The following is a 17,420-nucleotide window of genomic DNA, read 5'->3' as shown; positions in this document are numbered from 1 at the left end:
AAACACTTGATTTCCCATATAGTAAATGCATGTTTAGAGAAGGATTGCTCTTGTTTGTCTTGTTTGTCACTAGAGAGTCTTAGGCTCCTAGGGAGGTTGGTTGTGTCCGCACAATCGACTCTTTCCGCCTGACAAATTGGCGACTCCACTGGGGACTCCATTGATGTGAAAGTCTTTTCCTTTGTATGAACTTTGCTCTGAGAAAATTGGTTTATTTTTCTAGTTTTTGGCTCTGTGACTTTGTCTTTGGGTGGGTTAGCTTAGGGTTAGATTTATTTTGGTTTCTCTTGAATTTTCCAGTAGGACGCACCCTCTGAGTATTGCACAGTGCGTCCCTAGACGCACTGTCGCTGTGTGCACAGAGCGGGCCCGCACCTGTTCTAACGAGTCGCCTGCGTCCCCTGCTAAAATTTGAGAAAATTCCATTTTTTGCATTTTTTCTCTTAGTTTTTGCTTTTTCTTAGTTTTTACTGCCCAGATTCATTAGTCTCTTGTCAAAGATCTTCACCTGAACTTGTTTCGATAGCATTGAGTGTTTTAGTGGATTTCATAAGAAGCTTAAGCCCTAGGGTTTGATTTTTGAGTAGGTCTTGTAGTGACTTTGGCGGTAGAAGTTGTCAAGCCTTAGATCTCTCTGGTTTTGTCAGCATTCTTAGAAGTCAGACCTGTCATAAAGTCTACCTGTGAGAGCAACTTACCATTGAGTTGTCTCTTTGGCCAAATTTCAAAGTGCTTGTTGATTGAGTCTTGAAATCCATTTTACAAAAAAAACAAAAAGATTTGAGTTTTGTTTTGACTAGTCTTTTGATTCTGCATTCGCTGGTCCTTGATTTGATTTTGGTCAAGTAAAACAACCTAGAATCATCTTTGTGAGCTTTTGCCTTGTTAGGTTTGCTTAGAGTAATTTCCTTTTTTGATTTGCTTGTGAGTCAAGTTTTCATAGATTTTATAACTTTTGAGATTGATTTTCGTTAAGATAGATTTATATGCTTTATTAAAAAGAGAAAATACAAAAACATCTCCTTTGAAAAGTTTTGTTTCAAGTAGCTTTGAAAAGTTTTGAAAGAAAAAGAGTTTTCCATGCACGTAAGGAGTGGTCATGTTTGTATGCTTGAAAAGATAAAGAGAATTGTTTCTTTGATTGTCTTTACTAAGAAAGTTGTTTTCTATAAAATTTGCATCTCTCAACTCTCTTAGTTAAGAATTTCATTGAAAAAGGAAAGTAGCGTAAATCATCTTAGGTGCATCTTTGTAGTGGTTTGAGTCGAGTCTACACACCATTGGTTTCACTTCCGCTACCTTTTGTCTTTAAGAAAAACCATAAAATTAACGCTTAAAGTAAAATCGACGTAGTAACTTTTATTTACTAGGGCTCTGAAACACCAATTTAGATCAGGCTAGTGTCTTGGAGTAGGTGAGTAATTAACTCTCCAAGACAACAAAACCAAACAAGTAGCTTATCTTGTGATAGAATAAATCCAATTGTCTCATTTGTACTCTGGGAAAGCTCCTCTTAAAGGAGAAGCACGAGCTCGTGTCCGAACCAGTGAGGGGATCAATCCCCCCTTGTTGGGAACGACGCCAGACACGCACGTATTACAAACGGTAAACCTCGGATTAACCATTGTCGAAGAGCCAGGGGTCACTTGTCGGTAAACCTTGGATTATTGTCAAGGAGCCGGCAAGGGGATTGAGCTTGATACTCTGCCCTTGCGTGCTGTCGGAGTTTAGACTGTTCCCCCAGGTGCATTTGTTGCGGTTGGTAACCTTAGTGACCATTATCTTTAGGATTCTACCAAGGTGACGGTGGAGGGAAGATCCCACTGTACCTGGAGCAGACGTCGACTAGACTCACTTGAATTTTCTGGGGGGTTCACTTCACTCGAGACGGTTAAAGTGGAGGAACTTGGTCCAGTCTATTCATTAAGCAGGTTGCCGGGGTAACTGTTCCACCCGCCACTTCTGTACTGAATCCAGCAATGTTGGGCTTCATCACCAACTAGCGCTTTCGGTCTGGAAGGCTACTGTTTGTGCTTGGTTTGACGCCCTAGATTCTTTAGGCGTGTGATTCAAATTTGTTTGGTTTTTTAGAGACTTTAGGTGGTTTGATTTGAATTTTTACTTTGTTTTCGTGTGTAGTAGTTAAAAGTTTTTAGCTGTGGCGGAATTACCAAGACAGTCCTGTAGACTTCGGGGCAAGTCACCTGAGATTGTTACCGGAACAGATTTGTTAAGAAAACTCCGTAGATCGCGGGGTGGATCTCCTGAAGACGTTCCGGGTCAGTATGAAGGGTTGAAGGTCCTTGTAACTCCTCCTAGTGGCAGTAGAGTAGGTTCACCTGAAGAAGGAGAATCTTCCTTGGTAGTCCATCCAGATTACCAAAGTCTAGAGACAGGTTATAATCCCGAAGCTGTTACAGTTTCTGAGCTTGTTGGTAGTTTTTCGTCTGCTAGTGATACAGCCGAAGAACCTGAAATATCTGAACCTGTTACTCCAACTTCTAGTGTTCCAGATTCACCGAGAATAGAAAGAATTATCACCAAAAATCTTCCTACTGGTTTGATTGCTATCGAAGAACTTGCTCCAGAGGAAGAAATAGGCGTCTCTAACCTTGAAGATCAACTTACCATTGATCTAAGGGAGCGTGAATCTATCTTTTACAATCCTCCTAGAAGTACTACTTGGTACCTTTCGTTAACCAATTTGTTAGACAACTCAGGGGTAGGTTTTTCTACACCTCGTACTCCATTTCCACCTGGAGGTATTTATACTCCTGTAAATATGTCTGGTCAGTCGTCCGTGTTTACTCAAAGTCCTGAATCTTTTTTACATGGCGGTCCTTCTGTTCCCACTGGGTATCAATCACTTTTTGGTACCTTTGCGGGAGCATCTCCTCAACCCGTTGATCATGGGTTATTAACTGGAAACAGTGGTAATATACCATTGGGTGTAGGAGACATTTACATGATGTCAGGTTCAGTTCCCGTTTCCCAACCTCAAGGTGGCCAATTACCACCTGGGGGGCAGCCTCAGTTAACGCCTGGGGGGCAACCTCAAGGTACACAAATCGTGTCTGGGGGGCAACCTCAAGGTCAGTATGCACCTATGGTACAATACATGCCTCAAGGTCAACCCCAGCCTCAATATGTACCCCAGGGTCAACCTCAGTATCAATATCAACCTCCAGGATGGCAACCCCAAGGGTACCAACCTCAAGGGTACCAACCTCAAGGTCAAGGTCAACCCCAGTATCCGTATTTACCTCAAGGTTATCAACCTCAAGGTCAATACTCGAGTCAAGGTTATCAACCGCCTCAAGGTCAGTCATATATTCCAAGTATGGGAACGGCACCTTACAATTATCAATCCTATCCTCAATCCGGTTATGGATCTCAGTATCCTCAACCTGTTACGGGTCAATACCCCGGAATGTTAGTATGGGATCCATCACAGGGTCAACAGGTGTTGCAGCCAAGTCTGCAGTTGGTTCCTCAAGCTGGACAACCCGTAGTTTCTGGTCCACCCCAGCAACCGCAACCTGTCCAGTCAAATGTTCAAACTTCTGTAACTTCGGTAGTTACTCAGCCGCCAATCGCACCTAGTACTCCATCTCAAACGGCTGCTGCAACTACCGCCACATCTGCCATACCTACTTCTGGAGTATCGACGACTCCGGTTTCTACTGTCTCTGTAACCACTCCTCAGACATCTTTACCGTTGTCTGGATCTACGATTCAAACCACGGTCAAGATGCCTGCAGGTCAGCCTGGTATAAGTACGGTTGTCACTACTCAACCTCAATTTGTTCACCAACCGTACCAGGGACAGTACCAACCTGGGCAAGCTGTCCAACAACTGGTTTACCAGTATCAACCGTATCCTGGGTACCAGTGTTACTTGGGAGCGGGAGCGGGAGCGGGGAGCGGGAACGGAAGCGGGAGCGGGAGCGACCATTTTCAGAAGCTCCCGGTTTGGGAGCGAATCGGGGAGCGATTTTTTAAAAATATATATATATTTTATATTTTTTAATTTTTGATACATATATGTCAACAAAAACATGTAGAATGATGAAATAGACATAAAAAACATAAATTGATCATTGAACCATATCACATCAATCATCTAGAAATTATAATCGTCATCAACCTTAGTAAAATAATAAATTAAAATAACATTCAATTCAATAACATTTATCATCATTGATCACCAAAGTAACAAGTTGTACTTGTAAGCCAAGTTTAACCATTACAAGAAGTAATATCGAAGATATTTCTAAGTCCTAACTTCTAACTGTTAACATGATATGAAATGTTAAAAATTTATAAAATGAAACATGAATAATGAGATGAAATGAAACAACTTTAGTCTTTCACAAAGCATCATATTCATAATTCACAATCATTACCAATGAGTTATAATTGCCAAGGCCCAACTTCAAACTTCAAATTTTCATTGTCACAGTCACCAGTGATATAATGTTTACAAAAAATATCATAATGTCATAATGATATGAAAGAGTCAAGAGTCAAGAGTCAAGGACTCAAAACTCAACACTGAATAGTTATGAAAACTAAAGTGACAAGTCACAAGTCTAATAGAAACTAAAAAAGACAAGTAAACTGTAAATCTACAAGTGGCCCTTGCCACGAGAGTCTCCAGGAGTATAAGTAGGTCTTGGCGGTCTTCTAGGAGTCTCCCGCCCAGACCGACGACCAGAACTAGAGCCTCCACGCGAGGGTGTCGATGGAGGTGGCGACAGCAATGGAACAAGACTCGGGCCCCGAGAACTGGATGGTGGAGGTGGAGGTGGCATGGCTGCTGCAGCTGCTTCAGCTTCATCCCGTACAAGCTCATCTTCTAGTTCTTCCATATGTACAATGCCATCTTCCAAATTGTCGTCCTCAGGGTGATTGTCCCAAATTTTATATGTGGGATCTTCATTAGCCCGATCACAGTAATGGCTCAACAACCTCAAATTGTAGTGCACATAAACCAAGCTTTCTGCTCGGTTTTCGTTGAGCCTGTTTCTTTTCACATTATGTATATAACTGTAGGTGCTCCAACACCTCTCTGCAGAAGAAGAATTTACAACCTGTGCAAGAACTTTCAATGCCAATTTTCGCAAAAGTCCGTCGCCGCCATATGTTTCCCACCATGTGAGAGAATCAAATTTATCTTTGTCGTCCATTGCATGGAAGTTACCATACAAACCACTGCCAGTGAAGTATCTGCCTATTTCAAGGCGCACAGCTGCACATTCCTCCCTGTCAGGCACCAACTTTTCTAATGCATCCAGATATCCTTTAGTTACCTCTCGATCTAAATGGGGTTTGGTCCTAACACCACCCCCTGCTGCAGGTTTGCCCAACCAAGAATCTGAGTAGTATTTTGGCGTAAGGATATACGCCAAGCAATGTAGTGGAAGGTTAAGCCTTTTCCACCGTTGACACACACAATCGTGAATCAGATTGTACAAGTCGGGATCTCTGTTATTAACAATGTCTTTTATTTCCCCCAACATGGTATCCATTTGCTCATACACCTCACCAATCACTGGTTTGTCTGTATCTGCAAACCGAATCATGTTATAAATTGGCTTGGTGAAATCCAATACCTGTCTCACAGTTGTCCAAAACTGCCCATCAAGAGCGGCCTCCTCCACCGTTTCAAAACCTGCAATGTCAGCTACATTTGTAGCCCTTTCCTTTAACACCTGCCAATTTGGACTTGATACCATGCTAGCTAAACCCTCTCTTACCTTCAAAAGGCGCCTGAAGGTGAGGTAATAGCTACCAAATCTAGTCCTCGCAATCTTCAGCAACTCCAATCTCGAGTGACTGCGGAAAAGGCCATGGGTATTGCTATGATTTGTAATAAATTTTATCATTTTTTTTCCTTTCTTGTACAAATCACCAATCCATTGGTATTGTTCATTTTTGTTTTTGACAATATCATGCAACAGAAGGTTCAATGTGTGAACCAAACATCCAGACCAAAATATGTTCGGGTATCTATCCTCAATAATTGCTCCCGCTGCCTTACAATTAGGAGCATTATCAGTGATGACTTGGATGACATTGTATGGGCCAATACGCTCAATTGTTTCAAGCAATGCTTCTGCAATGTTGATAGCGGTCTTGAACTTGTCTGAGTAATCATGTGCAGCTAGAAAAATGGGACCACTTCGGGACACAGCGAGAACACTTATCAATGGCTTGCCTTTTACATTTGTCCATCCATCAGATACAATGGACACCCATTGTCAGTCCAAGAACTTGTCATTTTATTCAAAGAATGTGATATTTTTGCTTTTTCATGATCAAGGCCAACTGTTCTTGCCTTGTCATACCCAGGGCTCTTGTATCCTTTAGGGGCATCATTTATGGCAGAAACCATTTCGTGCCAATAAGGTGAGCGTAGAACATTGAATGGTATCCCATTTGCATAGAGGAACCTGTAAATTTTTGAATCCACATCATTCCTACACCCCTCATCAAGGAAATCTGATATGGTTCTACAGCGTAAAGATGATGACCCTGAGCCTCCATGTCCATATCCACTGCCTTGGGAGGATGCTGAAGGAGTTCTTTGTGAGCTTTCAAAGAAACCCCTTGATCTTTTTGCTTTGTATTGGGCGTCCTCCTCTTCCTTTATGTATTTGGCTCTATCTTCTGTTGACACCTTGTCGCAAGTTCTGATTCCTATTTGTTTCTCTCCATCCCATGCCCTTTTCCCGCAAAGGTGTCTTCTCAAACGGGTGTATGAGCCTGTGAAATCAGAATTGCAATGGGGGCAATGAAATTTAGTGGTTCCACCCCCTCTCCTGCTTCAGGCCTCTGAACATATTTCCACAATGGAGTTTGGTCTTGTTTAGTTTTTTGACCCTCATGTTCACCCTCCTCCACATCCTCCTCACTGGGGTTTTCACCTATTTGACTTCCTCCGGCTTCTTCATCCACCTCTTCAGTTTCAGGCCCCCTCCGTTTCCTACTCTCCACCACCATAATAACCAGAAAAGGGACCAGGAAGAGGAAAATGCCAATAAAAATCCCCAGGTCCATCGTGTTTGATGTTTGTAGGGTTTGAGTCTTGAATCTGCAAATTAATTTAGTTTATTGGGATTAATTCATTTAATTTATTAATTTAATTTAAATTAATGATCTTTAAACTCAAACAGGTAAATTAAACTAACCAAACTAACCACCTAACCAGCTAAACTAACTAAATGATTAAGTTACTTACCTCTGCAAGCTTGCTCCTCGCTCCTTGGCACTTGCTCCTCGCTCCTCAGCTCTGGCTCCTTGCTCCTCAACTCTTGCTCCTTGCTCCTTTGCTCTCAAACTCAAGCTCAATCTCATTGAAATGATTTTGTTTTGGCCCATTGGGCTTATAAATCCAAAAAAATAAGTTAAATTTTTTGGTTTTTTCGGGTCCGCGGAATTTTTTTCCGCCGAATCGCTCCCGAATTTTTAAAATTCGCTCCCGGAGCGTTTTTTAATGCCCGGGAGCGATCAGGGAGCGATCGCTCCCCGATCGCTCCCGGGCATTAAAAAGCGCTCCGGGAGCGCGGGAGCGATCGCTCCCTGAAGCGCTCCCTCACAGACCAGGGAGCGCAAATTTTTTTACGGGAGCGCGCTTCCGAAAATCGCTCCCGTCCGGGAGCGATTTGGGGAGCGCGCTCCCGACCCGCTCCCGAGCCGCTCCCGCCCGGAGCGCGCTTCGGGAGCGGGTTCGAAGGGGGGGGGGCGCTCCCCCGCATCACTGCTGGGTACACTTATCAACAACCTCAACAACCCCAGTACGGTCCGGTTAATCCTGGTTTTCCAGGAGGATATAATATCCCAAATGCGACTCCTGTTCCTAGTTATCCTGGATATCCTCCTCCTGGGGCTGGTCTTGTGACCCAGAGTTTTAGAGATCCTAACCGGTAGTTACCGTTTATCGCAACTTTGGATTTACCAGACTTGACGCGCCTAACGAACAATCCAATTCAATATCTTCAGTTCTGGCCGCCAATGCCAAATAAGTTGCCCAGTGATATACCCAAGTTCGAAGGTAAGTCTGGAGAGGATCCGTCCAATCACGTGATGACTTACCACCTCTGGTGTGCTTCAAATTCTATCTCGGATGATTTGATCCGCTTACGTCTTTTCCAGCGTACACTCATTGGTCTTGCGGCCAAGTGGTACATTGAGTTACCACGGGCCTCTTTTTACAATTTTAGCCAGTTAGCTACCTCGTTCTTAACTCACTTTCAGTTGCCGGTCAGATACGATAACGGCACGGAGTTATTAACTTCACTAAAACAATCAACATCCACGTATATTTCTGATCACATTCATGAGTGGAGACGTCGAAGAAGACTAGTGAAAGTTTTTATCCCGGACCAAATCTTAGCTGAATGGTTTGTTAAATCATTATTACCGAAGATTACTGAAGATGTAGCTAAGGCCGGAGTAGTTACTGAGGAGCAAGTCATTGCTCAGGCACAATACCTTGACTTAGTTTACACTCAGTCGGGTACGTTACACGAGAAGATTCCGGATCTTCCAAAGTCGAATCAAATCGCTGCTGCTCCTTCGGGATCTCATGCCGCTGATGGTATGATTGGTATCGTGAATACAAAGAGCAAGAAGAAGTCTTCCAAGGCTTCAACTACTCCTATTATCACTTTACCTGATTCCCCGACAGGGGAGTCTTCTCCTAAACTTACCGCCGATATTCACGCTGTAGAGACATCTACGGCCAAATCAAAAAACGGTGGAAAGAAGAAAGGAAAGAAGAAGGCTAAAGCAGACAAGGCTCCGAAGGAGAAAACGGAAAAGTCGGAAACCAATGACGAAAAGCGCAAACCTCGATATCCTTGTCTTATTTGTGAAGAGGATCATTTTACGAGAGATTGCCCTCATCGGGCCGAGGTTGTGAAAATAGTCAAAGGTTCTCCCACTCCTGCTGTGTTAAAAAATCCATTTCCGGAGCAGGAGAATAAGATGATAGGTTCTTCCTCGAATGCCAGTGAAGAACCCATTTTGATGATGTCTCATGTGAGGATTGCGACTCGATCGCAAGATTATGGTAGTAAGAATCCTGTTGATGGTAAGGAAGCAGAATCTTCTCACTCTAACCCATCAACCTCAGCTCCTAGTTCCGATCCACTACAGATCGAGAAACCTAACCCGGACTTAGTAATCAAACCGCCCGCCAAGGGTGTACTTCGAAGGTCTGCTTTCAATCCACATGCGAGAGCAGCCCAGAATTACAACATTGTTGAGGACTTAGCTGTTTCACCCTCAGCAATGTCGGCGTTAGAAGTGCTGCAATCATGCCCAGCACAACGAAAATTACTTTTGTCGGCTATCAGAGCTGTTGATGTTCAGGACCCGAATCTAATAATCTTCGATCTAGAAAATAGTACACCGCGTCTCCCGCATCAAATGGCTTTCCAAATTCCAGTGATAGTCAAAAACAGGCCTATTCATCGGACTGTGATTGATGAGGGAGCTTCTACGTGTATTATGTCGATTCAATGTTGGAGATCTCTTGGTTCTCCTTCGTTGAACCAATCCCCCACCATCCTTAAGGCCTTTGATGGCCGTGGGTTCCGTCCGTTTGGTATTCTACAGGAATTGCCTATAGGGGTAGAAGGTAAAACCGTTAATCTGGATGTGGAAGTGGTTGATGCCCCTCTAGACTACAACCTTCTTTTGGGTCGAAGTTGGACATATGCTATGACAGCGGTCGTTTCATCGGTCTTCAGAGTAATCAAGTTTCCATATAACGGTAAGATCGTGACTATTGATCAGCTGACATACTTTTCATCCGACCCAGCCTCTTCAGAGAGTATCCAGCATGTCGGTAAAACGACAATCCCTTATAGGGACGTTGGCGTAGGTTTAGTTAAAGATTCCGGTTTACTGGGAACTTTTCCTCTCCCTCCAATCAGCGTAGACCCTTCATTTGCAACAATTCATATGATTACATCAGAAAACATTATTTATGATGATCCTTGGATTGTCCCATCTGAATCTGAGATAGACTCATTCGGTGATGCTATGCCTTTGAGTCCATATGAAATTGCTTATGAAGCTGTCATGTCTTTTACCGACCCGCGTTCAACCCAAATCGACCAAATGAATGTGGTCAGTGAAGAATCACTTTTCACCTCAACCTTAGAACGGATAGCGTTTCCCGAAGTCGTGTCATCTGACGAACAACTTCGTGAAATCCTAAGTGTACACGATCTACCATGGGAAGATCTCCATCACAGATCTTCGTTTTTACCTAAGGATGATGCATTTGAAAATGATTTTTCATCTATTTTTACCGCTGATTATGTCAAAGACACTCAGGATCCAACGAAACATTCTTATTCAAAGTTGAATTTAGGGAATATTTCTCACACTATTCCCATTGATATTTCAGTGAAGCCCGGAATTGAGGAGAACATTCATATAGGTGCCGCATGTACAGAAGATGAAATCCAAACTTACAAGGCCCTATTCCAAGAATTCCGCGATGTGTTTGCCTGGTCTTACGAGGAAATGCCGGGAATCGATCCTGCCATTGTTGTTCATGAAATAAAGACCTACCCGGATGCTAAACCCGTTCGGCAACGGTTGCGTCAGATTCACCCTCGAAAAGCGGCTGCGATTAAAGCAGAAGTCGAAAAGCTGTTGAAAGCAGGTTTCATTTATCCGATCCCGTTAACGGATTGGGTATCGAATATTGTTCCGGTCAACAAGAAACAAGGAACAATAAGAATCTGTATCGACTATAGGGATATAAATCGAGCTTGTCCAAAAGACAACTATCCTACGCCTTATATCGATCAAATTATTGATGATTGTGCCGGAAGTGAAATGTTTTCCTTTATGGATGGTTTTTCGGGCTATAATCAAATCAATATTCTACCTGCCGACCAACCAAAAACGGCATTCATTTGTCCATGGGGGACGTTTGCTTATTGTAAATTACCTTTTGGGCTTAAGAATGCCGGGGCCACTTTTCAACGGACGATGTCTTATGCATTTCATGACATCAAGCACATTGTGCAACCCTACCTCGATGATTTGCCTGCTCATTCCTTACAACGAGCTGATCACCTTGTCCACTTACGAGCAATCTTTATGAGGTGTAGGCATTATCGAATTCGGTTGAATCCCCACAAGTGTGTTTTCTGTATAGAAACAGGTCGATTGCTGGGATTTGTTGTTTCAAAAGCCGGCATTCGCGTCGATCCCTCGAAGGTCGAAGCTATCATCAAATTGCCTCCTCCTTCGAGTTTGCGCCAACTCCAAAGTTTGCAAGGGAAAGCGAACTTTTTACGCCGATTCATCCCAAACTACGCCGAGGTCACTAAAGGTTTTACACGGTTGTTGAAACAGAACGCTCAATTCTTTTGGGACGAGATTGCCCAACAATCTTTTGATGCACTTAAACACGCGTTGACCCATGCACCGTTGTTGCATCCTCCCAACTACAACCAGGACTACTTCTTATACCTCGCAGCTTCGCATTCCACCATTGGAATGGTGTTAGTTCAAGAAGATGAATTCGGAGCGGAACATGTGATATATTATCTTAGTAGGACCTTAAATCCCACTGAGTTGAAATATTCACATGTGGAGAAATTGGCCCTGGCAGCCGTTCAAGCTGTCCAGCGTTTTCGTCACTACATTCTTCTCCGTAAAACTACAGTTATTTCGGATTGCAACCCTATGATCTATATTTTGACAAAACAATTGCTAGGGGGCAAGTACTCTAAGTGGATCGTTATCCTGCAAGAGTTCGACTTGGAATTCGAGAAGTCCAAGTCTAAGAAATCCTTGGTTTTTGCGGAATTGATGTGTGATTTCCCTCGTGCTGACACAGAGACTGTGGCAGAGGAGTCCATTGCGGACGAATCTTTGTTTCTTATCAGTACTTTAGATCCATGGTACGGGGATATAATCATCTATCTCCAAACCCAAACCTTTCGGCCTGAAGCTTCCAAGGCGGAACGTCGAACAATTCGGTTTCAATCCCAGCAATACAAAATTATTGGAGATACACTTTATCGCCGAGGGGCAGACTTAGTTTTTCGACGTTGTTTAACTCACGAAGAGGCTGAGAGGGTTTTGAATGATTGTCACTCTGGAGCATGTGGCGGTCATATGTCTGGGTATGCCACAGCTCAGAAGGTGTTGCGCGCTGGCTATTTCTGGCCGTCTATGTTTAAAGATTGTATCATTGCAGTCCGGAAGTGCCACAACTGTCAAGTGTTTGATCGCAAGATGCGCGCACCACCTGCTCCTCTCCACCCTATAATTGCCGTTGGTCCATTCGCCAAATGGGGTATCGACTTTATTACTTGTAACCCTCACTCGGCCGGGGGGCATGCGTATATCATCCTCGCGGTTGATTATTTTACTAAATGGGCCGAGGCGATGCCTACATTCGACGCAAGCGGCAAAACAGCTGCAGTTTTCGTATTCAATCATATTATAACTAGGTTTGGTGTCCCACAAGCAATCATTACTGACCATGGGAGCCATTTTCGAAACATCATGATGACTGAGCTTACAAGCCAGCTTGGTTTGCGCCACGATAGCTCTACTCCTTATTATCCGCAAGCCAACGGTTTGGTTGAGTCTATCAACAAAGTTTTGGTTATCATGATCCGACGAACCATTGGTATTCATCGGTCGAATTGGCACATGTTATTTTCAGCGCTATGGGCATACCGAACCTCAGTGAAAACTTCAACAGGGTTCACTCCTTTCCAGCTAGTTTATGGCTTGGAAGCTGTGTTACCCATTGAATGCGAAATCCCATCACTTCAAATGGCTGTCGAATTACTTCCAGCTACTTCCGAAGAGGAGAAACGTTTATTGTACTTAGCTAAATTAGATGAGACTCGACGTGACGTTGCATTGGCAATCGAGACTCACGCGAAGCGAATGAAAGCTCAGTATGATAGAAATGTGACCCCTCGAAGTTTTTCGGAGGGAGACCTAGTGCTATTATATGATCAAGCTAACGATAAGCTAGGTGCTGGAAAATTCGTTCCTATGTGGCATGGACCCTACATTGTAAAGCGAAAGCTAGCAAAAGGGGCTTATGAGCTGGTAGATTTTGATGGGGACTCTTTGGGTAAACCCAGAAATGGACTTTACCTAAAGAGGTATTATGCTTAAATGGTGGGTATGGAGAATTTTTAGTTAGGTTAGGTTTTCTTTCTAGCTAGTATGTTTGTTAGTTAGTCAGTGTGCTTAGCTTAGAGAGTGTGTTTTTCGTCGTTATTCTGGCTTATCTTGGTTTTACTCTTGATATTGCAGATGTCGACGCCTCTCCAAACATACATTGGATTTGCTGATGGTGCTTGTCGTAGTACACGGAATATCTCTTCCGCAGCTTGGGTTATCTATTCACCCTCTGACGAGTTAGTTTCTATGCATGGGGTAAGCCTCGGTCAAACAACAAACAACATTGCAGAATACAGTGCAGTGGTTGAATTATTATCCGAATCTATTTCATTTGGAATTCGACGTTTGATAGTGAGGTTAGATTCTGAACTTGTTGTATTACAGCTTAATAGAGTTTATGCCATTAGAAATCCTGTGTTATTAAGATTGTTTTTGAGAGTGCGTCTCTTGGAACGTGAATTTGATTACATTGAATATCAGCATATTCCAAGGTCTTTAAATACATTAGCAGATGCAATTGCTTCTCGAATGTTGGACAGACATTTACGATAACCATGCATGTAAATTTAAAAACATTTCATCACATATGTTAAACAAGATAAGCCGGTAATAGTGATATATATATAGATAGGAGTGTGTCAAAAAATATACATCGTCTTCGATCATAGGTTGAAAAACACCTTATGATCGGCAAAATGATAAGTACAAAAAGTCAAAAATGTCACATGTGTCTACAAAGTGACTAGCCAATCACTGGTGGTGCTCCCTATACGACACCACTGCATGGGCTACCTTACACAAAAATCTCCTAAACGGTCCAGGGACTGCGACTACATAGCGCTGAAGTCTGATAGGAATATCATCTATGGTAGTCTCAGGCATATCCGCCGTCAGACGCTCTAGATCCTGCTCCAACTCAGCTAGTGACTCTGCAGCCGCGTCCTGTGGGGCCGGTATCGGTGCAACTGGATGTCTCCTCTCAAAAGGCCGGAGGTTGGCTGGGCGCTGTGGACCAACATCTGCATTTTGAAAATTTTTACTGTCAGTTTTGAGACGATATATATAAAAAAAAACAAAAAAATACATAATTTGAAAACTTGTGAAAAACAAAGTACCTCTGTCATCCCATTGTTCTCCCTGTGGAAGAACCATGTCTGGATCACCTCGAAAATCTACTCCGGCATACGGAAAGTCCTGGATCGAAAAAACCTGGTCCTCTAACCAGTGAGAATAACTATCAGAGAATCGAACAATCGTCGTGCCCTCGTCAGGATGCCGGGCCATCACCGTAACCCATCGTATCAGCTTTGGCTCCCGAGGACCCAAGATATCAACAGTGAGTTGCTGAGGGATCAGCATCGGAACTCTCTCTAAGGCAAAGCTCACAACTAGAGGCCCATATCCAAAGGTCTTCAGTCGTCTGTTCTTTGCCCTAGTCAGTTGGCTCTTCATATTAGCCGACACAGCATCACACCAGTTGAAAATGGTGCCTTGGTAACAGTCAATCGCCATCCGCATTTGGGACCCGGAGGCAATATGTAAAGCGGTTGCGCCGCAAATTCTGGTAACCGTGAAAGCTATAACTTTGAGTTCACGCAGAGAGATGTGTTTGATTTCCACGCCTTTCGCATGGTGTGCATTGGGTGTGCACCAATCTACCCGGAGACTAGCAAGGGATTGGCCACCCGGCCTAGTCCCGGCTAGATTGAGTTGCTCGCCTCTATTCGGCAAGCCAGTGAGAAAGTATATGTCAGAGGGCTCTATCTCGAGCTGGTGCCCTCCGATGTAAAAGCATTGCTCTTGAACGTTCCATCTCTCAACCAGCCATTCCAAGAACCTCACCTGAGCCCTCATGCCAGGTATGGCCCAGTATTTATATAGCCCGCATGCTTTTAGGGCATCAATGGAAGGTTGATGTTCAATTGCGGCTAAATCAACGTCTTCGTGCTCTCTTTCTCTCCAATCCAACATGGTGAGTACCCTACACACCAAGAAACAAAGATTAGAATTGATTTGGGAAATTTTTAATGGTTTTTTGTGGAGCTTGGGGTTTCAAATTCCGCCTTTCGCGGGGGACGCACCCCGCGTTTAGAAGCTACAGGGCGTCGGGACGCAGGGCGTCGGGACGCAGCTAAAGGTGGGCTGCGTCCCCCGACCTTTTTCCTGTACAGGAAAAAGTCGGGGGAGGCAGGTCACCCGAAGGGCACCTGCGTCCCCCGCAGAGCGCACTTTGAAGCCCAAAACCCCCCAAAAATCAAAACTAAAACCTAAAACACAATTTTAATCGGATGAAATTGAAGAGGAGGATGTTTTAAAATACCTGGAAGAGACGGCGTTCGATTCTGACGGTCGGATTTTCCGCAGCGACCATGGGAAGTTTCTTGCCAAAAGCCCTTTTTTCAACCTCAACAATAAAATGGTAAAAATGACATGGTAAAAAGTCTTTTTATAGGTTTTTTGGATGAACTTGTTCATTTTTCACCATGGAAGGATGTTTTTCGATGTATTTTTGTCTATCTTAAACAGGTATGAGTAATGTGTCGTTTTTGTGCAGGACAAAGGGATTTAGAGGGAAAATTGTCATTTTTCACGAACCAAAATATCAGAGTCATCTTTTAAGCCCTTTTCTGACTCCTAAAAAATGAAAAGATTGCCGAGCGTTTCTTTTACACTCGTTAAAACGGAATTAAAAGACGGTCCCCTTATAGCTCTTTTCTGACCGTAAAATCAGGAAAAGATTGCCGGGTTTTTGTCGTTTCAAACTCGATACGGAAATAAAACGACGTGTCCTTGATCGCTTTTTACTTTTCAGGTCAGTGGCACTAATTATGAAAGTACTCCTTGGTCGCAAGATCAAGCGGTTCCCCCAGGTATTATTTTATACTTTTTCGGGCTTGAGGGACACAAATCTACGAAAAAGTTCAACTTGGAGTCTTCTTAAGTTTTTCAGACTCTCTAAAATTGAAAAACGTCGAGGGCTCGTTAAACATTTCACAGTGAAGGACCTGTTCAATTACAAACAGGAACGAACCACTCCTTCCTAGGGTTCGAATCAAAACTAGGTTTGACTCATCCGAAGGATGAGCTTATAATCAAGTATATGTTATCCTCCTCAAGCTTGTTAAAAATAAAGAGGTACTTGCCAGAAATGGTGGGGGAAAAGAGAGAAGAATGAGCCTATTTGTTACCTTTTGTCTCCGAAGAAACTTTATTACCACTCTTGAACACGACACTTTTCATTCACCTGGGTTGGGAAATCCTTTACCTCACAGTTGATCAAACCACTTTGAAAGTCTTCAACCGGGTTCCGGGGATTAACTTTGAGTTATTCATCACCAAGCCATCTGTCGTGTCGTTATGTGTTCAAGAGGTCTGCAAGCAAAACTTTCATCTGCAAAATACTTGTCATCCATTTGACCATCCCTGAGTCAGTCCTTACAGCAACATTTCTTCAACTTGAACAATGATTTCGTGTTGCGGGCTTGCCTACAACGGGTCGCTTTCTATCGACATCAGCACATTATCTAGAGAGATGACTTAGAAATCGTCAGTGCCTTGAAGTCTGCATGTATCAATGGCAGGTTTCTCGCCTTTGACGTCAGTTTACATCATTGACTTTCGATCGAAGGATTCCGTGAAATGTTCGACATCAACTCATTCATTCACATCTCATGGATTGTACTGGGTACTTTGAGAACCATTGACATTACTGATGGTCTCTCTCACGCTTGTTAACAGTTTACATCATCGACTGGTAATCAAGTGGTTTCTACCATGTTCGACATCAACTCATTTATTCGCATGGCTAGAATCGTACCAATTCGGGAAGTAGAAATGAAGACCCTGGATCTAGTTTCCACCATCCAGGCTGCGAGGAGTTTTGTATTCATTATCTAAGTAGATTAATCATAAACAGATGGCTGCGCCCATACTGTGTCTACAAAAGTCTATGATTGTGATGTACTGCAAGATCATTCCTGTATCAGAGTAGTTAGTCTGTTAGTTAAAGTTTTAATCTGAGTATGGGAATGCCTACCTCAGTGATGATATAATCTTATACATGTATTTTGTGTTGAAAATTGCAGGTTTTGACCAGGCTCTCCACGAGATAATCCTTGAAATGATAAAGCGCTTCACCCTTCCTAGATAATACAAAACCCTAATCTATTACAGGCTTCGCACTTTAGGGGGCAATCTGTTACACTAAAAAATGTCACCATGACTATTTACAGTTA

At 43.2% G+C, this 17,420-nt stretch overlaps 2 protein-coding genes across 5 annotated transcripts in view; both read right to left on the bottom strand.

Annotated features, from left to right (window-relative positions):
• LOC149186580 (ARM repeat superfamily protein) overlaps window positions 1-17,420 on the bottom strand; it is a 482,448-nt gene that overhangs the window by 115,609 nt on the left and 349,419 nt on the right. The window lies entirely within an intron of this gene.
• LOC149186581 (uncharacterized) lies at window positions 13,936-15,256 on the bottom strand. Its single transcript, XM_089412362.1, has 2 exons — window positions 14,301-15,256; window positions 13,936-14,204 (listed from the first exon to the last, which is right to left on the bottom strand). Exons 1-2 carry the CDS (start codon window positions 15,154-15,156, stop codon window positions 13,936-13,938), a joined length of 1,125 nt encoding a protein of 374 aa, XP_089268488.1. The 5' UTR covers window positions 15,157-15,256.

This window comes from Pinus tabuliformis, chromosome 3_1 (genome assembly GCF_031772625.1).
Source record: "Pinus tabuliformis cultivar Carrire ecotype Pingquan chromosome 3_1, CPIR1, whole genome shotgun sequence".
Classification (NCBI taxonomy): domain Eukaryota; kingdom Viridiplantae; phylum Streptophyta; class Pinopsida; order Pinales; family Pinaceae; genus Pinus; species Pinus tabuliformis.
The sequence above is the reverse complement of the archived record's forward strand: the minus strand, read 5'-3'. Positions and strand labels throughout refer to the sequence as shown.

Bases quoted from the DNA above. Each gene is read 5' to 3' on its own strand.
- LOC149186581 (XM_089412362.1), bottom strand. From the start codon at position 15,156: ATGTTGGATTGGAGAGAAAGAGAGCACGAAGACGTTGATTTAGCCGCA. The intron at 14,205-14,300 runs GTACTTTGTTTT...TTCAAAATGCAG, and splicing joins AGAACAATGGGATGACAGAG to ATGTTGGTCCACAGCGCCCA.